The following is a 16,149-nucleotide window of genomic DNA, read 5'->3' as shown; positions in this document are numbered from 1 at the left end:
CACATTTCAAAGTAGAACTGGATGTAAACCGGATTGCTATAATTAGTTATTAATTTAGGTACAAATTGGAAAAATTTAAATCCAATTTTAATTTTTTTTTCTTTTTTTTTTTCCTTTTTTTCTTTTCCCTGTTCCACAAGTGGCTCCACTTTCCTACTCAACGTCTTGATCGGCGTAAGCCCTGGAGAAGTACTGTCACCATAAACAATCAAAGATTAAGAAAAGACTTTCATATCCAAGGTATTGTATAGAATCTAGATTTAAAGCTTCATAATCCAACGATACAACACAATCCATTCATCAACTCCCTTTTACCTAGGTACCACTCATACTGATCTCCGTATCAAAATTCGGGTTCAGGACAAGATATGGACCCGACGCGTATGGCGGCCACGTCCCCGTCATTTTCCCCCCACCCAGTTTACAGTACCAGTTGGTATACATAGTAGATTGGGCGCCAAAAGGACACATTTGAACCCATTTGGTTGGTCTTTTTGTGAGGTATATGAATAAAACCAAAAGTAAACGCTGCTAGTCAAATCACAATCTCGGAAATTGAGTTTCCAAATCATCCAATACTAAAAGTAGCGTAAACATTCGAATCTTTCGCGCTCGTGTGGTCCAGCGTCGTATTGGACACATACTCAAGCCACCAACGCACCTCAACCACCTATTTGCCGATAGTGGCGTTTAGATGTTGTCAGGGACTATATGAATCCATGCCAAGCTACAAAATGTGCACAATGTCTGCAGAAAATGTTACTCCGTTGGCAAGTTGACGCAGAGTACAGATAAGAGGGGGGTTTCCCCCCACATCGGTATCCAGGCTTAACCTTGCAACTTTCGATACAGAATTCTTCCAACTTTGTAGCTTGTACCTTTTTCCATCGGGTTCAACGCTTTCAAGGTTGCACAAAGTAGGCAACTTGACTATCAAGCTCTAGTGCTTGTTTTCTTTTTTCTATCTCTCTTCTTGAATTATTTTTCCCTATTTTTCCCTTCCAAATTCAAAGCTTCTCTGTCCTACAGGGATACAATAATGATCGCCCTACCAATGCCCAGGGGGAGGCGGTGTTGACATGCCATAGGGATCGACGCGCGTGCCGAATGCTGTTTGCATCTCAAGGGATGTGTTTCAAGGCCCAATCAGGCAGAGTCCAGCATTTCCCGGGGATTTTATTGAGATTCTCAAATGTCCAGGACATTTATCATCTCAAATCCAAGATGAAAAGGTGAAAACGGAAAGCGGGAATCTGATAAATGCCAATGCCAACGCCAATGCCAATCCCTCATCTTCTTATCCAGTCCCGCGTACTTTCCATCGATGTATTGCAGATCAGTCCAGACCTGGACCCCACGGATCACAGTGGACAAGTCACAGTGGTTCCTTCAAAGCTTCACCACATGAGTGGAGAGAGAGACCCGCCGTTGGAAAAGGTTACTAAATGATTATTCGTGTCGCCCGTTTAACCACGTCCCTGAGCCTGTCCCTGCTAAAATCCTAAAGCCGGAAAGGAGAGCAAATCGAGTACGCGGCCATGCCGACCGGTGGCAGGGAAAAACGCGTGAGCCACGTTTGCGGCCATGAAACGAGAAGAAATAAAATCTCCGGAAACGGATGTTTGTTGAGAATGTGTTATTTTCAATGTTCAATGTTCAATGTTCTTATGCGTCCAGACTCCGCCACACTTAATTCCTTGGTTTGTCGATCGATGACTTCAGAATCTACATGATTTTCAGGAGAACCACGCCACATACATCAGAACGAGACTAATCAGTTTAATTCTAGCTGCAGATAATCAATACTTCCTTTTGGATTTAAATTTGTGCATTCTGTTCCGCACTTCTGTGCTTAAAACATGTTGAAGATCGAGACTACCGACAAAAAAAAGCCAAGACAAGATGGCCAGTCGAATCCCGATCGATCTCCATAAACTCCGTAAAATCCGTCTAAGTAACCAAAACCCCTTGGAATCACTCAAGTGCTGCCAACTTGTGTATTTTGTACTGTATGTACGGAGTATATACTCCATACTCAAGTTCTCGTATAAATATCGTGCACTAATAACCAATCCCTCTCCTAATCAACGCCTCTTCATTAGCCCCTCCCAACATTTCCCTTGAAATATTATTCTCATATCGGCTTTTGCAAATCACAAGCCCTTTCCCTGAGTCAGTGGCGGCTGCCAATTGCGCCCAAAACCCACTTGTGCAAGGCTATCCCGTAGTAGGATAACAGCTTACCAGGCTGACCATTTCCAACTTCTAAGGTTCTGCAAATATTCTCAATATTCTCGGCGGAACATCACGGGAAGCTTGACAGCTAGGAGCACGAGCCATATGAGAAAAAAAAATACAAGGTTGTACTGTACTGACTGCAATCAGAATCCACTGGGGCTCAATTGCCGCGAGACAACACCACTCAGCGCTTTTCCTCATCGACGCTAAAGCAAGACAAAGGAGGGTGGACACACTTGGCGGTGCCAGAGGTCCGAGACAGGGTTCTGCCACTTAGCTTCCGCCCGCTGCCTTGTTTTTCGATTTTGCGCTACTGGAGACGATCGTTGGATTTGCTGTGGATTGAGGGGCGTTTTTTTCTCTTTTTTTGGGTTTCCGATTTTTTGTTCTTTTGCTTTCTTTTTTGGTCTATGGATTTCCAAGGCTGCAAGTACAAAGTACAAAGTTTCATCAGTTATTGGGGGCTAAGTTACGGATACTTGGCCGTCAACTGGTTACTTATTTGGGACTGTCCTGTGCAGAGCATAATTCTAAATTAATTATAAATCTGAACAACGTATCCGTGCGTTTGGAGTATAGCAGTGCATTATTATCAAGGTTGGACATACATCAATTGATGCATTGTTATGCATAATCTGATCAATTGATGGATCGAAGCAAAAGGGCATAGATACATATCCATGTCTTGTCACATTTGAAGCTAATCAAAGTCCTGGAAACAGACAACCTTCCGAGAAACACTCACATGCATATCAAAAGATCCTCGCGCTTTACTTGACCACCTGGGCACCTGGTGGATGACCTGCCCTCAGGCACAATAAAGTACGCATTGGCCATTTTCAAAATATCCGCCGTTTTGTGCCAAGACGAATTCTCGAATCGAAGCATACTTATCAATTGCACAAAAATCTGCTCCTTTTTCTTCGTTGTCATCTCGCACCCGGATCTTTCTTCACAACAGTCACATTCTAGCGTGCAGTGACCAAGACCTCCAAGACCTTGAGAATTCAAATGACGCTTCTGGCAACATCCGCAGCTTCGACTGCAGCAACCGTGTCGGGATTTACAGTCTTCGACAAGTTCTGGGCAGAGGTACCATAAAGGGTCTTTTCTCACTTCATCGTATAACTGCCGTAAATCCAGAGTGCTCTGGCGAAGCAACTGCTCTTCTCTCCGATAGAGCTCAAGCTGTATAGTTCTGATGCTTTTATTGAGGCGTTCAATCTCCTTTCCCGGTTTTTTCATCTCGGCTTTGTCCCCTTTGCCGAACATCACTCGCGTGGCGAGTTTATTTAAAACTGTGTCGTGGCGTTGGACGAGCCTTCGAAGTTTCATTTCGACGATAACAACGTTAGTGATATAACCGCTATGAAAGGTATTCCCCTGATATTCGAGCAACAAATTTTTCCCGCCCTCTGTAGTGGCACTGGCAGTGAAGCCTTTGGGCTTTGGGGGGGGGGGGGGGCAGAAGCCACATCTAGACGATGTTAGTATAGAATCTGATATGTTCAAAGATTTGTCACCTTTATTGAAGTGGATAGGAACTGCAGTGTGTGTATTACTTGGGAACTTTGGAAGAGGTTGCAAGGAAGATTTCAGTGTAGAATGAAGCTGCACATGTGGTGGTAATGATGAATGTTCCATGACTAACCCTCAAACCTTGTGCGGTGACTAGTATATCCCAAAGTGTGGCGGCGCTTTACCTGCGCAGGATTTTTATATGGCAAAGAAATTTTTAGACCGCGGCCTATATCCAAGGTACATTATAGATATGAATGTCACCTTCGGGGCTTCTGACTGATAGGTTTTGAATTTTGAATGAATTTACTTCCAAAAGTCTGGCCGGAGCCCCAAGACCAAACACAGGTGCATCCGTGGATTGAAGAGACGAATTATACTATACGAGGCACTGTACCTCAATTGCAAGAACAGGCTCAACAGTCACACCAACAGGTAAACGACTATTCACATCTTAGACTTTAGCGTCAACGGTAGGCAGCATCCCAAATCAGGTCGATGCATCCGTGTCAATATTCCCTGCATCTCGGCTCGAGGCTAGCCTAGAGTAAAGCAGCAAGATACGAATAAGATCACGACCATCCTCCTTCCCACCTGCCTTTATCCCGTGTCCCTCCCGCGCTGACGATAGACGGAAATCAAGGCAAACGAGCTCTGCGTGATAGCATAATGTTTGTTAATTGCGGGTGAAGCCGTAAACCCAGACGATTAACTAGAGTGCAGTAGATTGTAGCTGTTGATTGATCGACTTCGGCTGGGATGTGGAGGGTGGAGGAAGTGGAGGAGGTGGAGAAGGGGTTTAATTAGCTTGTTCCTTGCGGATCGCAATTGTTGTTTTGGCGTCGGTTCGTTTGCTGTTGATTAGTGGTAATCTCTCGGCTGGTTTCAGGATTGGATTGGGGGCCAATTCTTGCGGTCGTAGTGTTCTGATTCAGGTTTTGTTGCTTGGCGATCTGGCTTTTATATTAACGTAATCTAAAATCGGTGTTGGTGCCTTCAACATGATCAGGATCGACGAGTCGTCTTTGAACATTGAATGGATCTGGGATGGCAGACCCACCGTTGTTGGCCTGGACTCAGGTGCAGCTTACGTAGCTTCGAGATCTACAATCCATGTGCCAGGGAATACAATCGTTAAATAATACAACTAAAACATATAATCTCGATGAGAACAAATCATATTTGCATCTTTTTTTTTTGGACCATAAAATTCCGTTCTTATCTGGAAAGCACACGGGCTGCTGAAAAGCGGCCCCACGAAAAGAAAAACCCACGACCGAACTAAGACGCCTTAAGGAGAAAATTCAAATTCGAATGTACGAAGCACGAACATCCAATACCCATGGTTAATTTAAGCCATGTAGGTAGTAGAGTCAACACCGCCCTCGGGGTACTCACTATTGAAAAAGTTAGCGGTGTTGCGTGAAAAGAGTGATCTGTGGGAATACTTACGGCAGGGCAACCTCGAAGCGCTTCTCGATCTCCTTCAGGACCTTCTCGTCATCCTCGTTGCTGACGAAGGAGATAGACAGACCCTTGGTACCGAAACGACCGGCACGACCGACACGGTGGAGGTAGGAGTCAGCATCGGCGGGAAGATCGTAGTTGATGGCCAGGTTGATACGCTCAATATCGATACCACGACCGAAGACGTCAGTAGCAACACAGATACGCTTGTTGAACTCCTTGAATTCCTTGTAGCGTTTGATACTAAAGACAATTGGTCAGTCATTTCTCACATGTTGAGCTCTTTAAGAAACAAAACATACCGTTCCTCCTGGCTGACACCAGAGTGCACAGCGATACTGGGGAAGTTGCACTCCCGCAGCAGTTTGTCCAACTCATTAGCACGGAGAGTGCTCTTCACAAAGATGATAACCTGGTTGAACTCAAGGTTGTCTAAAAGCTCGTTCAGCTTGCGGTTCTTCTCCTGCTCGCTGAGCTTGATGTAGTACTGCTGCAGACCGTGCAGGGTGAGCTTGGTGTCGTCGTCAACGTAGACCTCGAGAGGGTTACGCATGAACTTCTTGCAAATGGGCCGAATCTCCTGGGAGAGGGTAGCGCTGAACATCATAACTTGCTTATCGGCAGGGGTAGCGCGGAAAATCTCCTGGACGTCACGACGCATATCTAAAGACCCAAAAGAATATTAGATCGGTGTTTCTTTATTATCAATAGGCCAATCGTCCACTTACCAATCTGGTCCAGCATCTTGTCACACTCATCAAGAACAAAGGCCTTGACATTGCGGAGAGACAGCTTCTTGTCACGGACAAGGGCGTTGAGACGACCAGGAGTGGCAACAACAATGTTGGGGTGGGTGTCCTTGTTGGCAAGCATCTCCACGTCCTTGGCGATGGGGGTACCACCGTAGAAGACAGCGGTCTTGACATCAGGCAGATACTTGGAGAAACGAGCGTATTCGTTCTTGATCTGGTAGGCAAGTTCACGAGTGTGGCACATGACGAGAATGGAGCACTCGCCGGGAACGGGCTCCAGCTGGTGCAGGGTGGTGAGAACGAAGACCGCGGTCTTACCGAGACCGGACTTGGCCTGGCAGAGAACATCGACGTTCAAGATGGCAGTAGGGATGCAGACTTGCTGAACTGTAGGGAGGCGGAGCGGTGGTTAGACTTGGGTTCGACAAAAAAATTAAACGATTCGCGTCGCAAAGTCCGTCCATCCCTCGAAAATGAATACGAGAAGAAAAGATTATAGGTATTCCACCTCTTTCTGGAGGTGATCACCAAAGACCACCAGCCACAGCCGTCATCACTTGTTGTGATGGCTTCAACCCAGACAAAGTCTTGCAGACGACAAGGGGAGGGAGAAGCGTATCGTCAAGGTACCAGCAATCCAGATCGCATCCTATTCCACCTTGAGGCATTGGGAATCACCCTCTTGAAGACAAAAAAAAAGACTTCAAGGTAGGAATGAATAGACGATGCTGGATGCAGCTGCCAAAGAACCCTGCAAGTGCAGAATTTGAGTAGCCAACCAGAATATGACTTTTTCTGTCCTTAAATCTGGCCAATTGTTCCCATGCCGTCTGCAAGCTCAAAAATAACACAACACCCGTTCTGATCGATGGCAATTTTCGTGGAGATGGACGGACGTTGCAGTTTGCAATATAATTGGAGGAATGCATGTGGGATAAACGAGTTAGACTAACCCTCCGAAGGATGTTCGAATCCACAGTCGGTAATGGCACGCAAGAGTTCGCTCTTGAGCAGGAAATCACGGAAACCAGTCGAGTGGATTCCGACGTAGCTGCCCTTCTTGTCGGGGCGACCGCCGGAGACAGTCAAATCACCCTTCTTGTCTTCATCGCCGTTGGTGTCAGCGGGCGCGGCAGTGGTCGCTGGCGCGGTCGTCGTCTGCAGCTCCTCGTCGGAGTAATCGATGAGATCTTCCTCGTGCGACATTTTGAATGTGATTGCTAAACTTGGAAGGTTGGATAGAAGTTGGTTGAAGCGCGAGCTGTTGTTAAGCTCAAAGGGAGTGAGGAAACGAAGGGGAAGCGGGGCAAAGAGATGAAAGGGGAGGAGTAAAGAAGAGGGGAAACTAAGTTGACGACTCTTGCTGGGGATTTGAAAGGGGGGCAAGATGGGGTCGACCTCGAGTTAATGGGGAAGAATGGGGAGAGATGCGGCTGCGAGGAATCAGAGTCAGCCATTGGAAGTGAAGTCAGGCAATCACATGACTCCAGGCGCGCGCGGTGCCGCATTGGGACTAGCGTTGAGGCGCTCTGATTTTGGTCTTGACGGCCAACGCATTCACTTGCGAATTTCCTCATTTTCCTCAGTCACAACCAAGATTCTGTTCCGATGGCGAAACTCAAGGTCGCTAAAGAGCCTAAAAACTCAAAGAGTCATCTAAAGGCTCGCATGGATTACTTACACCGGGTTTCACAATATCTACAAGGTAGTGCAACAACAAAAGATACTTCCACAGATCTGGACTTGCAAGCCAAATCACTGGTTGCCAATGAAACAGAACACCAGATGGAAGATTTAACTCAGCCGCAAGCCAAACCATCACTTTTGAACCTTTCAAGGGTCTGTGTCTCTCATATGCGCGGTGTTTCGTTAAAAACACAAACACGTCTCCCAATAGATGTGAAGAGATCCTTCTGCAAGCGGTGTGACACCCTTCTTATCCCTGGTGTGAGCTGCATGCACGAGGTTCAAAATCCAAGCAGGGGTGGGAAGAAAGCTTGGGCCGAGGTGCTGGTGGTTCGATGCTTCACCTGCGGGACAGAGAAGCGATTCCCCCAGACGGACAGGCGCAGCCAGAAGCTTGTGACGCGTCAGAAAGAAAAGCAAACACTGCAGCCCACTACGTCCTGAATGGATCTGAATGGCCATATAATGGATTACATTCAAGTAATACCTTATCTATAGGCTTGCACCCGCCCACCACTTAGGCCTAATACGGTGTGATTCGAGACAACCAAATCCAGCAACATGCCGTGACAGCCGCCAGGTCCATGTGATCTCGATTCTTTGAAACCACTGGCCAACTGCATCGGTTGCTTGATCGATGCTTGTCAGCACTTTCACCCTCAGCCAAAGTAAAATGCCATTGGATGGTTCAATCGCAGCCAAGGACGACTCTCATATCAGCAAGGCGCTTATACTCGGCATCATTGTCGATCACTGATAGCCAACCCCGCGGCCGGGGGTCCGTCATTCCTAGTGCGGGTCCACCTGGGCATTCTTCAGCACTGGATCAACTCTTTGTCCGCAGAAATTGCATGTGAGCATTGCTCTCAAACTATATCTCAAGCTACACGTTTCATCTACGAAGGACAATTCAACAAAAAAGGAATCATGATCTTGGCTTGGGCAATGGCCCAGGAAAAGCACCGAAGTTGAACCGATGTACGAACATGCAGAGAGGGGGAATCGAAACCACAGGATCAACATAACAAAATACAAGAAGCCAAAGCAAATACAAATGAGATGTTTATCTGCGCCAATCAAAAATACACAAACCATTACAAATGTTCGATCGCCAAATGGTCATCGACATTGCCAAAACGAATGCGGAGAGATCGGGTGAAATCAAGTAGCATAGTAGAACAAAAAAGAAAGAAATAAAACCCTGCGCCATTCACATACTGCAAATCTCTTTCAAGTCGCAGGCTCGCTTGAGGAGTCTCCGGGACCGAAAGTGCCGCGAGGCATGTATGCAGGTCTTTCAACCGACTGTCGATTATTCAATGTGGAAAAGGTAAAAAGGAAGGTAAAAACATGAGGCGTTGCCCGCACAGAAGCCAAAAAATTGTCCGCGAGGACGGGAGTCGTATATAATTTGTTTTGGGGTTGACTGTTTTGGAAGAAGTTCAAGAGACTCTGGAATCGGGAAGTGTGGGAAGGAGGTGGAGAGATGCGTCTTCGGGGGGTTTTTTCACATCTTGTTAATGGGAAGTGGAGGGGGATTGTACGTGACGAGGCGGATTGGAGATCGTTATAGGTTCCAAGGTTCACGGCGGGGATTCCCTTGGGCGAGAGAAGCGGTGGGTGTGGTTCTTGGTAGACAAGGTGGGGAGTTGTTATATATCAGCGGCGACGGCGGGATTGTTCCATGCGACGATCGATGCCCTCGATTCGACCACGAAAGGATTTTACAATATCCCGAATGTGGGCGATCTTGGCCAGCTCGTTCTCCAAATCGTCTGCGGATGCCATCATCGAGCGGGTGCGGGCCATCTCCGCCTCGACATCGCGAACGGTCTTCAATGCGCCGCTGCGGCTGCGTTTAACGGAGTCTGTGATTTGTTGAGAGAGCTTTTATACCATTAGAAAATGAGGAAGATAAGAGGAAAAAGAGAAAGAGAAAATCGGAAAAGCTGATTGATTGCCAGTGATGTTCATCCATTTCCCTAAAGCCAATCAAAACACACTCACATAATCGATCTGGCCGCTGATGTGACGTTCCAATGAGCCCAGCTGGTGCGACAAGGCGTGGAGGCTATCGGGATCGAGCAACAAGCGGCCCTGGCTGCTGGCAGCACTGGTTGCGCGCGAACTGGAGTTGCTGACTCTCCCCGCACCGCGACCTCGGGAGGCGCCATTGCCGGCATGGCTGTTCTGGAGAGCAATCTGTTGCTGCTGTCGGAGGATCTGGATCTCGGAGGAGGTGAGGCCAAGCGAGGTGTCGGGAATCGAGGCTGAGACGGACATTTGGTCCCGGCAGAGACATGCTCCGACGGCGACGGACAGTCTACGAAGCGCCGATCAAACTCGAGGTGAGGCCGAGCGGACCGCAGGTCATGGTGGATGGAACAGGAAAAGGATGCGCAATCTGGAAGGAGACTCTCGGGGAGCTTCTCACGAGAAAGGGAGGGCGGAGAAGAAGAGGTGTGGGAGCCGCTTGAATTCGGCGGCAACTGCAGCGCGCGGCTCGTGGGAAAACTCCTGTCCGTTACACCAAAACAGGAGCACTTTTTTACTACTTTCCAAGGTTTGGAAAGTGAAGAGAAGTTCCAAAGGGCACTGGAGGGACGAGGTGTGAGTGGGGATATGTTATATATGACTTGATGAGTGGTCAACTGTCTTTTCTTTTTTTTTTATCCTTTTTTTTTTCTTTTTCATTTCTTTTGGAGAGGGTTATATATATTTGAAATGTTGTGGTGGGAGCACAGGCTTTTTCCCGGAAAATATGATACCTCGGACGGGATCTAGATGAAAGGAGAAGGAGGGGGAAAAATGTCAGTTATTTTTCATATGTTTTTTTTTGATTATTATAAAACGTTTTAGGATTGGCTTTACAAGGTTTGGGAATTTGTGAAGAGTGATTGGGCAACGGCTTTATTATACTTGGGTCATCAGGGAGTATACAAGGGGCACAGGGGCATAAGAATCACAGGTAGCGAATCAATTTAGAGTAGAATATTCCTAAAGTCCAAAGCCCTGGAAAGGTTTGAGAGATTCTTGTTTTGAACGTGACATATTATTCCTATATAAGTCTACTGTAGTGTTACCTATGCCTAGCTACCCAAGGCAAGTATTGGGGTTGAAATATTGCGCCTTGAATCGGGGAGAAGACGGGGAGTGAAATGTGGACTAGATATGATCTCAAGCGCATATGTTAATAATCGACGTAATAGAGTCAGATCGAGTAAATCCAAAAGTACCCTCTACTTAGTGCTAAGTCCAACTTCTACTTCTACTTCGAATGGATCCATCCCGAACCATGGAAAAGCTCCCCCACTCCGCCTTAGCTTCCAAAACCGCTTTTTCACCCAACGTCAAGTCTTGTTCGCGCCTTACATCCTCTCCCTTTCCGCAACCCGATTTTTCAACCCAATCCAATCAGAGACCGACATCGTCCGCTGCCTAAATCGTGAGGCTGAATTCAACTTGGCCCCGTCAAAAAGTCGGTGATCTCACCATTTCATTGGCACAGACGCTACGACCAAAGAGGCTTGCAGCTACCTCAGACGCGAACCCCATTCCTCCCCTCCCCTCCCCACGCGCAGGTGGCATAGCGCAATCTCGCTCCAGCCTGTGAGCTCCCCCCGTTGGTTGCTCTGATTCCCCAAGGGCGTCCTGCATACGGTCTCGACCTGACAGCCCGACTTGACGCGACGGTGACCACTGACGAGCTTGCGGAGCTGCGCTGACGCTTTGATCACACTTTCGCTGCAGGCTAAGTCCGTTTCTTGGTCATTGAGTTTGTCTGGGATTTTACGTGCCATACAGACCCTGGAATTTCGTCATTCTCGTCGGAATCTCAATTACTGCCTTGAGGCTCTAGGTCTGAGCTGACGACGCCAATTCTCTCTGATTGGTGTCTTCTGCCGAAGAACGAGGCATTACGACCTAGATTCTTTCTTGGGCTTCTCCAGGGTCTAGTCCTCGTGATACGCCTTGCGAACAAATCTACACATCAACACCACCTCACCCATAAGAATATTCCAGTATGGCCAAGGACAAGGAGCGATCAGCGAATCCGGCGGCGGCGCACCGCAAACAAGAAAAGCAGAAAGCCTTGAAGAAAGGAAAGGCCGAACAGCTAGCTCGACGCAATGAGAGACTTGCGCGCACCAACCCCGAGCGAATCCAGCGACAGATCGAAGAATTGAAAACAGTGGAGGAAACGGGAGGAACTTTACGGCCGCGAGATAAGGAGATACTAGAAGCACTTGAAAAGGAGTTACGCTCCGTACTGAAGGCCCGTGAGGCGCTCGGCGATAAGGCACCAAAGTTTCAGCCGGCGCGTGGCGATTACGGGAAGAATGATGGGCGGGATGCGGTACTTGGGAAGCGGAGGCGGGATGAGTTTGCCCCGCCCGCGGACAGTGATAGCAGTGAGACGGATGAGGATGTGCGTCGGATACCCATGCCCCGGGATACTCCCCCGCCAATTCCACGGCAGCCGCGGAAACGTGGCGGCGAGGGAGATAGCCAACCGGAGCGGCGTGGGCCCCATGCGCTTCCTTCTAGACCACCTGCTCCCGAGGCGAAGAAAGTCTACGAAGCACAACCTGAAATCCGCAACTTGCGGCAGGAGGCTGTTAATAAGTTCATTCCTGCCGCGGTACGGTTGAAACAGGACTCGATTCGGGGTCAAGGAAAATTGCTTGAGCCGGAGGAGATGGATAGACTTGAGAAAGCTGGGTATTCAGCTTCAACACAGAAACCTGCTACCGATGAGCAAATGTCTTTGGAAGAGGAGGAACGGCGGTTCAATGCCGAACTCAAGACTGTTCAGATTGAGGAGGTTGAAGATGAAGATGCTTAGACCTGAGGGTCTCATTGAGGTTAATTGAAACATGAATGATTCCCCAGGGCTGCATAGTTATACCTGATGTACTATAGATGACTAAGATTCAAAAGGAGCGCAAAGTTAGCGCAAACGGAACCATCACCAAGATTCAGCGATTCTGTAGTAGTAAACTTCAAAGATGTTGATTTCCGAAGGAAAGAAGAAGCTTTAAACAGTCGACCATGCATTAATACTCGAAAGATTCATAAATCAAACGGTAGTAGTCAAGAGCCCTGGGTGTTGCGACAACCCGGACATTGCTTGAAATGCAATATGTACACCGCAACCAAATTAACGCCAACGAGTTATGAACGAAGACGGAAAGCCGAAAACCATGGAAATGCAAAAGAATACGTTAAAGAGAAAGAGAAAGAAAGAGAAAAAGAAAAACTTGAAAAAAGGGACGCGAGTCACCATTGTACGACCGATGCAGGCAAATAGATGTACAAAAAAAACTCCTCTCCAGGGAAATGAGAAAACGGGCATCAAATCATGAAAGTAACAAAGGAAAGAGAATCAGTCGAGTCGGGGGTGCTCAAGACAAAGCTCAAATAACCTAAGACGAAAAGAAGCACAGCACATTTGAGATCAAATAAAACTCCGAGACTTGCATCGGTGGCAAGAAATTCCCCCATCCAGCCCAGTCATAAGGGCTCAATCAAACTCCGTGAGGTAAAAAAAGAGAAAAAAAAAAAGGCAAAGAGGTATGCGCAATAAGCGAAAATGTAGTTAAACGATGGACGACAGTCCATGAATCACAGGGTCGGTCTTTCAGAAACAAAAGCCATATGCAACGCCGGGACACCGGGAGAAAACCGCTCCAGAATGGTTGCGAGAAATAAGAATAGAGAACAAGAATAAAAAAAAAGTTGAGGAAACGAGGTGCAAATGAAATGCGAATGAAGGTGTCTACCGCAGGTTGCGGATGATCTTCTTTCCACGGGCCAGGAAAGGACTGGGCATCTCGTCGCGTTCAGGGTCCCAGATTGCGGGTGGGTCACGCGAGGAGGTCTGGAAGCTTGAACAGGTAGGCGCGCGCGAATCACTGGCGCATCGCTTCATCTCGTCCATAGGACGACCACCGGCGCGTGCCTGGGCGAGCTCGACCAGGGTACGGCCGCCCATGTTACGCTGCATGACAGCCTTGAACATCTCATCGCCAGAATTAGATTTGGTGGGACTTTGCTTTGTGCTGTTCTTGCGAGTGGGGGAGGCATCTGCGGCGAGGTTGGCGGATGAGGGGATTTTAGATAGACGGCGGTGGGGGGACTTCGAGCGGGAGCGACTGTCGCTCAGGTGGCGAGTTTCAGACTGCGAAGTGGAGGGGCCGCCGGACATTTGGGGGAGACGGGAGCCATTTGAGGGGAAGAGTGGAGGCTGCGTGCTGAGTTTCTGCATGAGAGCTGCGGTGTTTTGGCGCAAGAGAGGGCGTGGGGGAGCCTTGAATGGATCAGGCTTGACCTTGGGACGGGTAGGAGATGGAAGATCCGGGGTGTCGTCTTCATCATCGGAGTAGGCCAAGGTGGGTTCCCACTTCGCCTTGTTGCGCTCTGCCTCGGCGAAGATGTTACGGCCAGGTCCGGCACCGGATGTACGGCGTGGAGAGAGGGAGAGTGAAGCGATTGAGATTGGGGACGGCTCGGCCATCTGGACATCCTGGGGGGAGTCTACAACAGTCTTTGAGCGGCAGAAAGGAGTGCGGGCTTCCTTCTTTGGCTTCTTATGCCCATTGGGAGTTGGTGACTTAGGAGCCAGAACCACCTGGCTGACATCGGAGGAAGAAGGTGGTTCGCTGTCATCGGTACTGTTTCCAGAAGAGCGAGAGGCCCGGCCATTCGAGCGTGACGATGATTGAGATGAGCCCGATGATCCATGTGTACTTGTCCGGAAAATGTCGCGAGAGTTGTGGTTTCTTTTGCTCTTCTCTTTCTCCACCTCCAGAGCAACCCGACTTTGTACCTCCGACTCAAAGCGTTTACGAAGTGACCCAAGTTCAATCTGAACTTGTTTATCAATCTCCAAGCGAGCCCGGACCTCCCATTCACGTCGGAGAGTGCTTTCAATCTCAGCCTTCATTTGCTGTTTCTCTTTTTCCATCTTCGAGATGTTCTGTTCCATTTCGCGGACCTTCTGATGGGCCACATCTTCACGTCGGCGCAAGGTGCGGCCAAGATCCACAACCTCCTTCTCCTTTCGCATCAAACGGATAATAGGAAGATTAATAAGAGCAGCAGTATCTGGGCGGTGGTCCGGGTTAACACGCAAGCAGCTTCCAATGACGCTCTTGAGTTCGGGAGAGTAAAAATCGGGGAGGGGAGCGAATTTCCCCTCACGAATCTTCTGGACCAACTGGATGTGGGTGCGCGCGTTGAAGGGAGGCTCCTTGGCGCACAGCTCATACATGATACATCCGACCGCCCAGATATCAGATCGCAGAGTGTACTTCTCCGCTGCGCAAATTTCGGGGGACATATAAAATGGAGTGCCGACATAGGTGGAAGCAAAGTCGTGGGACTGCATTTGTTTCGACAGGCCAAAGTCACCAAGCTTGACGGTGTTGTCGCTACCAAGGAAGATGTTCTCGGGCTTGAGATCACGATGCAAGATGGTAACTTGGCCTTGTTTACCCTTCAGACCAGAAGGCTTGGGAGGAGCACCAAGAATGTTTGATCCGACTTCAGCGGGGTCGGAGCCGTAATGGCAGCGGAAAAGAGCCGTGACCAGCTGCGACAGGATTCGCCAGACAAAATCCTCCTCTGCACACTTGTTGGCCTTCTTGAGATTCTTAATAACCATGCTCAAGTCTCCACCACCACAGTACTCCATGTAAAGGTAAAGGTCCTGACTGGCTTTGAGGTGTTCACGGTGGTAGTAAGCGACGATGTTAGGGTGTCGGAGGGAGCTTAGGATGTTGAATTCGGCAGTAAGTTGTTCGCGTTCTTTCTGAGACATCTTGATGTAGTTGATCTCTTTGCGGCATAGGATCTAAAACTGTTAGCGCAGTCATACACCGACATTAGAAGGCCACATACGAATCCATCGGATTTTCGCTTGACTTTGCGAATGATGCCAAACGAGCCACAACCTGAAAGAGGTAGTATCAATACCCAGACCATTACACATTCAAAGAGCACTGTAGCACAAATGGAAGGAGAACTCACCAATCTTCTCCAGGATCTCATACTTATCAGCCTCAGCCAAAGCAATCGCCATGGCTATAGATTGCGAGACAATGTGAACAGAAGAATGGAAACAACAGAAAGAAATAGGAATAACTGTTCACAAGAACTACAGACTGTGCATAGGCAAGGAAGTTTCTGAATGCTCCTGTTTTGTTAGTAAAATGTGTTGAGGAAGTGGAGGGAAAAGTTGTCTGCAATATGGGGTTTCGAGGTCTGGAGATCGTTGATGTTTGGCCGATCCTGGTTGCTGAGCAACCAACAAACTATGACACGCTTGCCCCACTGTGGTAGGCGGTCAACATAACATTCAATTAATCTTAGTGACGCAAATAAAGTAGGGAATAAAGCAGGGATAGCACGTTATACATGTGCATTGAACAGGGATGATCAGCGAAGAATAACAAATTTCGGAGACTGGGCCTATTAAAATCTCAGA

General features: G+C 48.2%; 4 protein-coding genes across 4 annotated transcripts; 1 reads left to right on the top strand and 3 right to left on the bottom strand.

The window, feature by feature from the left end:
• Nucleotides 1-5,107: 5,107 nt before the first annotated feature.
• On the bottom strand, nt 5,108-7,181 carry N7466_010166 (ATP-dependent RNA helicase SUB2; the record flags this gene model as incomplete). The annotated part of the gene is made up of 5 exons (XM_057169555.1): nt 5,108-5,153; nt 5,209-5,466; nt 5,526-5,886; nt 5,952-6,362; nt 6,929-7,181. 5 exons carry the CDS (start codon nt 7,179-7,181, stop codon nt 5,108-5,110), a joined length of 1,329 nt encoding a protein of 442 aa, XP_057016946.1.
• A 2,139-nt stretch (nt 7,182-9,320) lies between these two features.
• Nucleotides 9,321-9,944, bottom strand: N7466_010165 (uncharacterized protein; the record flags this gene model as incomplete). The annotated part of the gene is made up of 2 exons (XM_057169554.1): nt 9,321-9,548; nt 9,669-9,944. The coding sequence occupies 2 exons, from the start codon at nt 9,942-9,944 to the stop codon at nt 9,321-9,323; spliced, it is 504 nt and encodes a 167-aa protein (XP_057016945.1).
• A 1,741-nt stretch (nt 9,945-11,685) lies between these two features.
• On the top strand, nt 11,686-12,507 carry N7466_010164 (WW domain binding protein 11; the record flags this gene model as incomplete). Its single annotated transcript, XM_057169553.1, has 1 exon — nt 11,686-12,507. The coding sequence occupies one exon, from the start codon at nt 11,686-11,688 to the stop codon at nt 12,505-12,507; it is 822 nt and encodes a 273-aa protein (XP_057016944.1).
• A 933-nt stretch (nt 12,508-13,440) lies between these two features.
• On the bottom strand, nt 13,441-15,744 carry nimA (serine/threonine protein kinase nimA; the record flags this gene model as incomplete). The annotated part of the gene is made up of 3 exons (XM_057169552.1): nt 13,441-15,516; nt 15,564-15,616; nt 15,693-15,744. The coding sequence occupies 3 exons, from the start codon at nt 15,742-15,744 to the stop codon at nt 13,441-13,443; spliced, it is 2,181 nt and encodes a 726-aa protein (XP_057016943.1).
• Between the last annotated feature and the right edge of the window lie 405 nt (nt 15,745-16,149).

The sequence above is a fragment of the Penicillium verhagenii genome (assembly GCF_028828195.1).
Source record: "Penicillium verhagenii strain IBT 33310 chromosome Unknown utg000010l_segment0_segment0, whole genome shotgun sequence".
Classification (NCBI taxonomy): Eukaryota; Fungi; Ascomycota; class Eurotiomycetes; order Eurotiales; family Aspergillaceae; genus Penicillium; species Penicillium verhagenii.
This window is presented reverse-complemented; position numbering and strand designations above follow the sequence as displayed.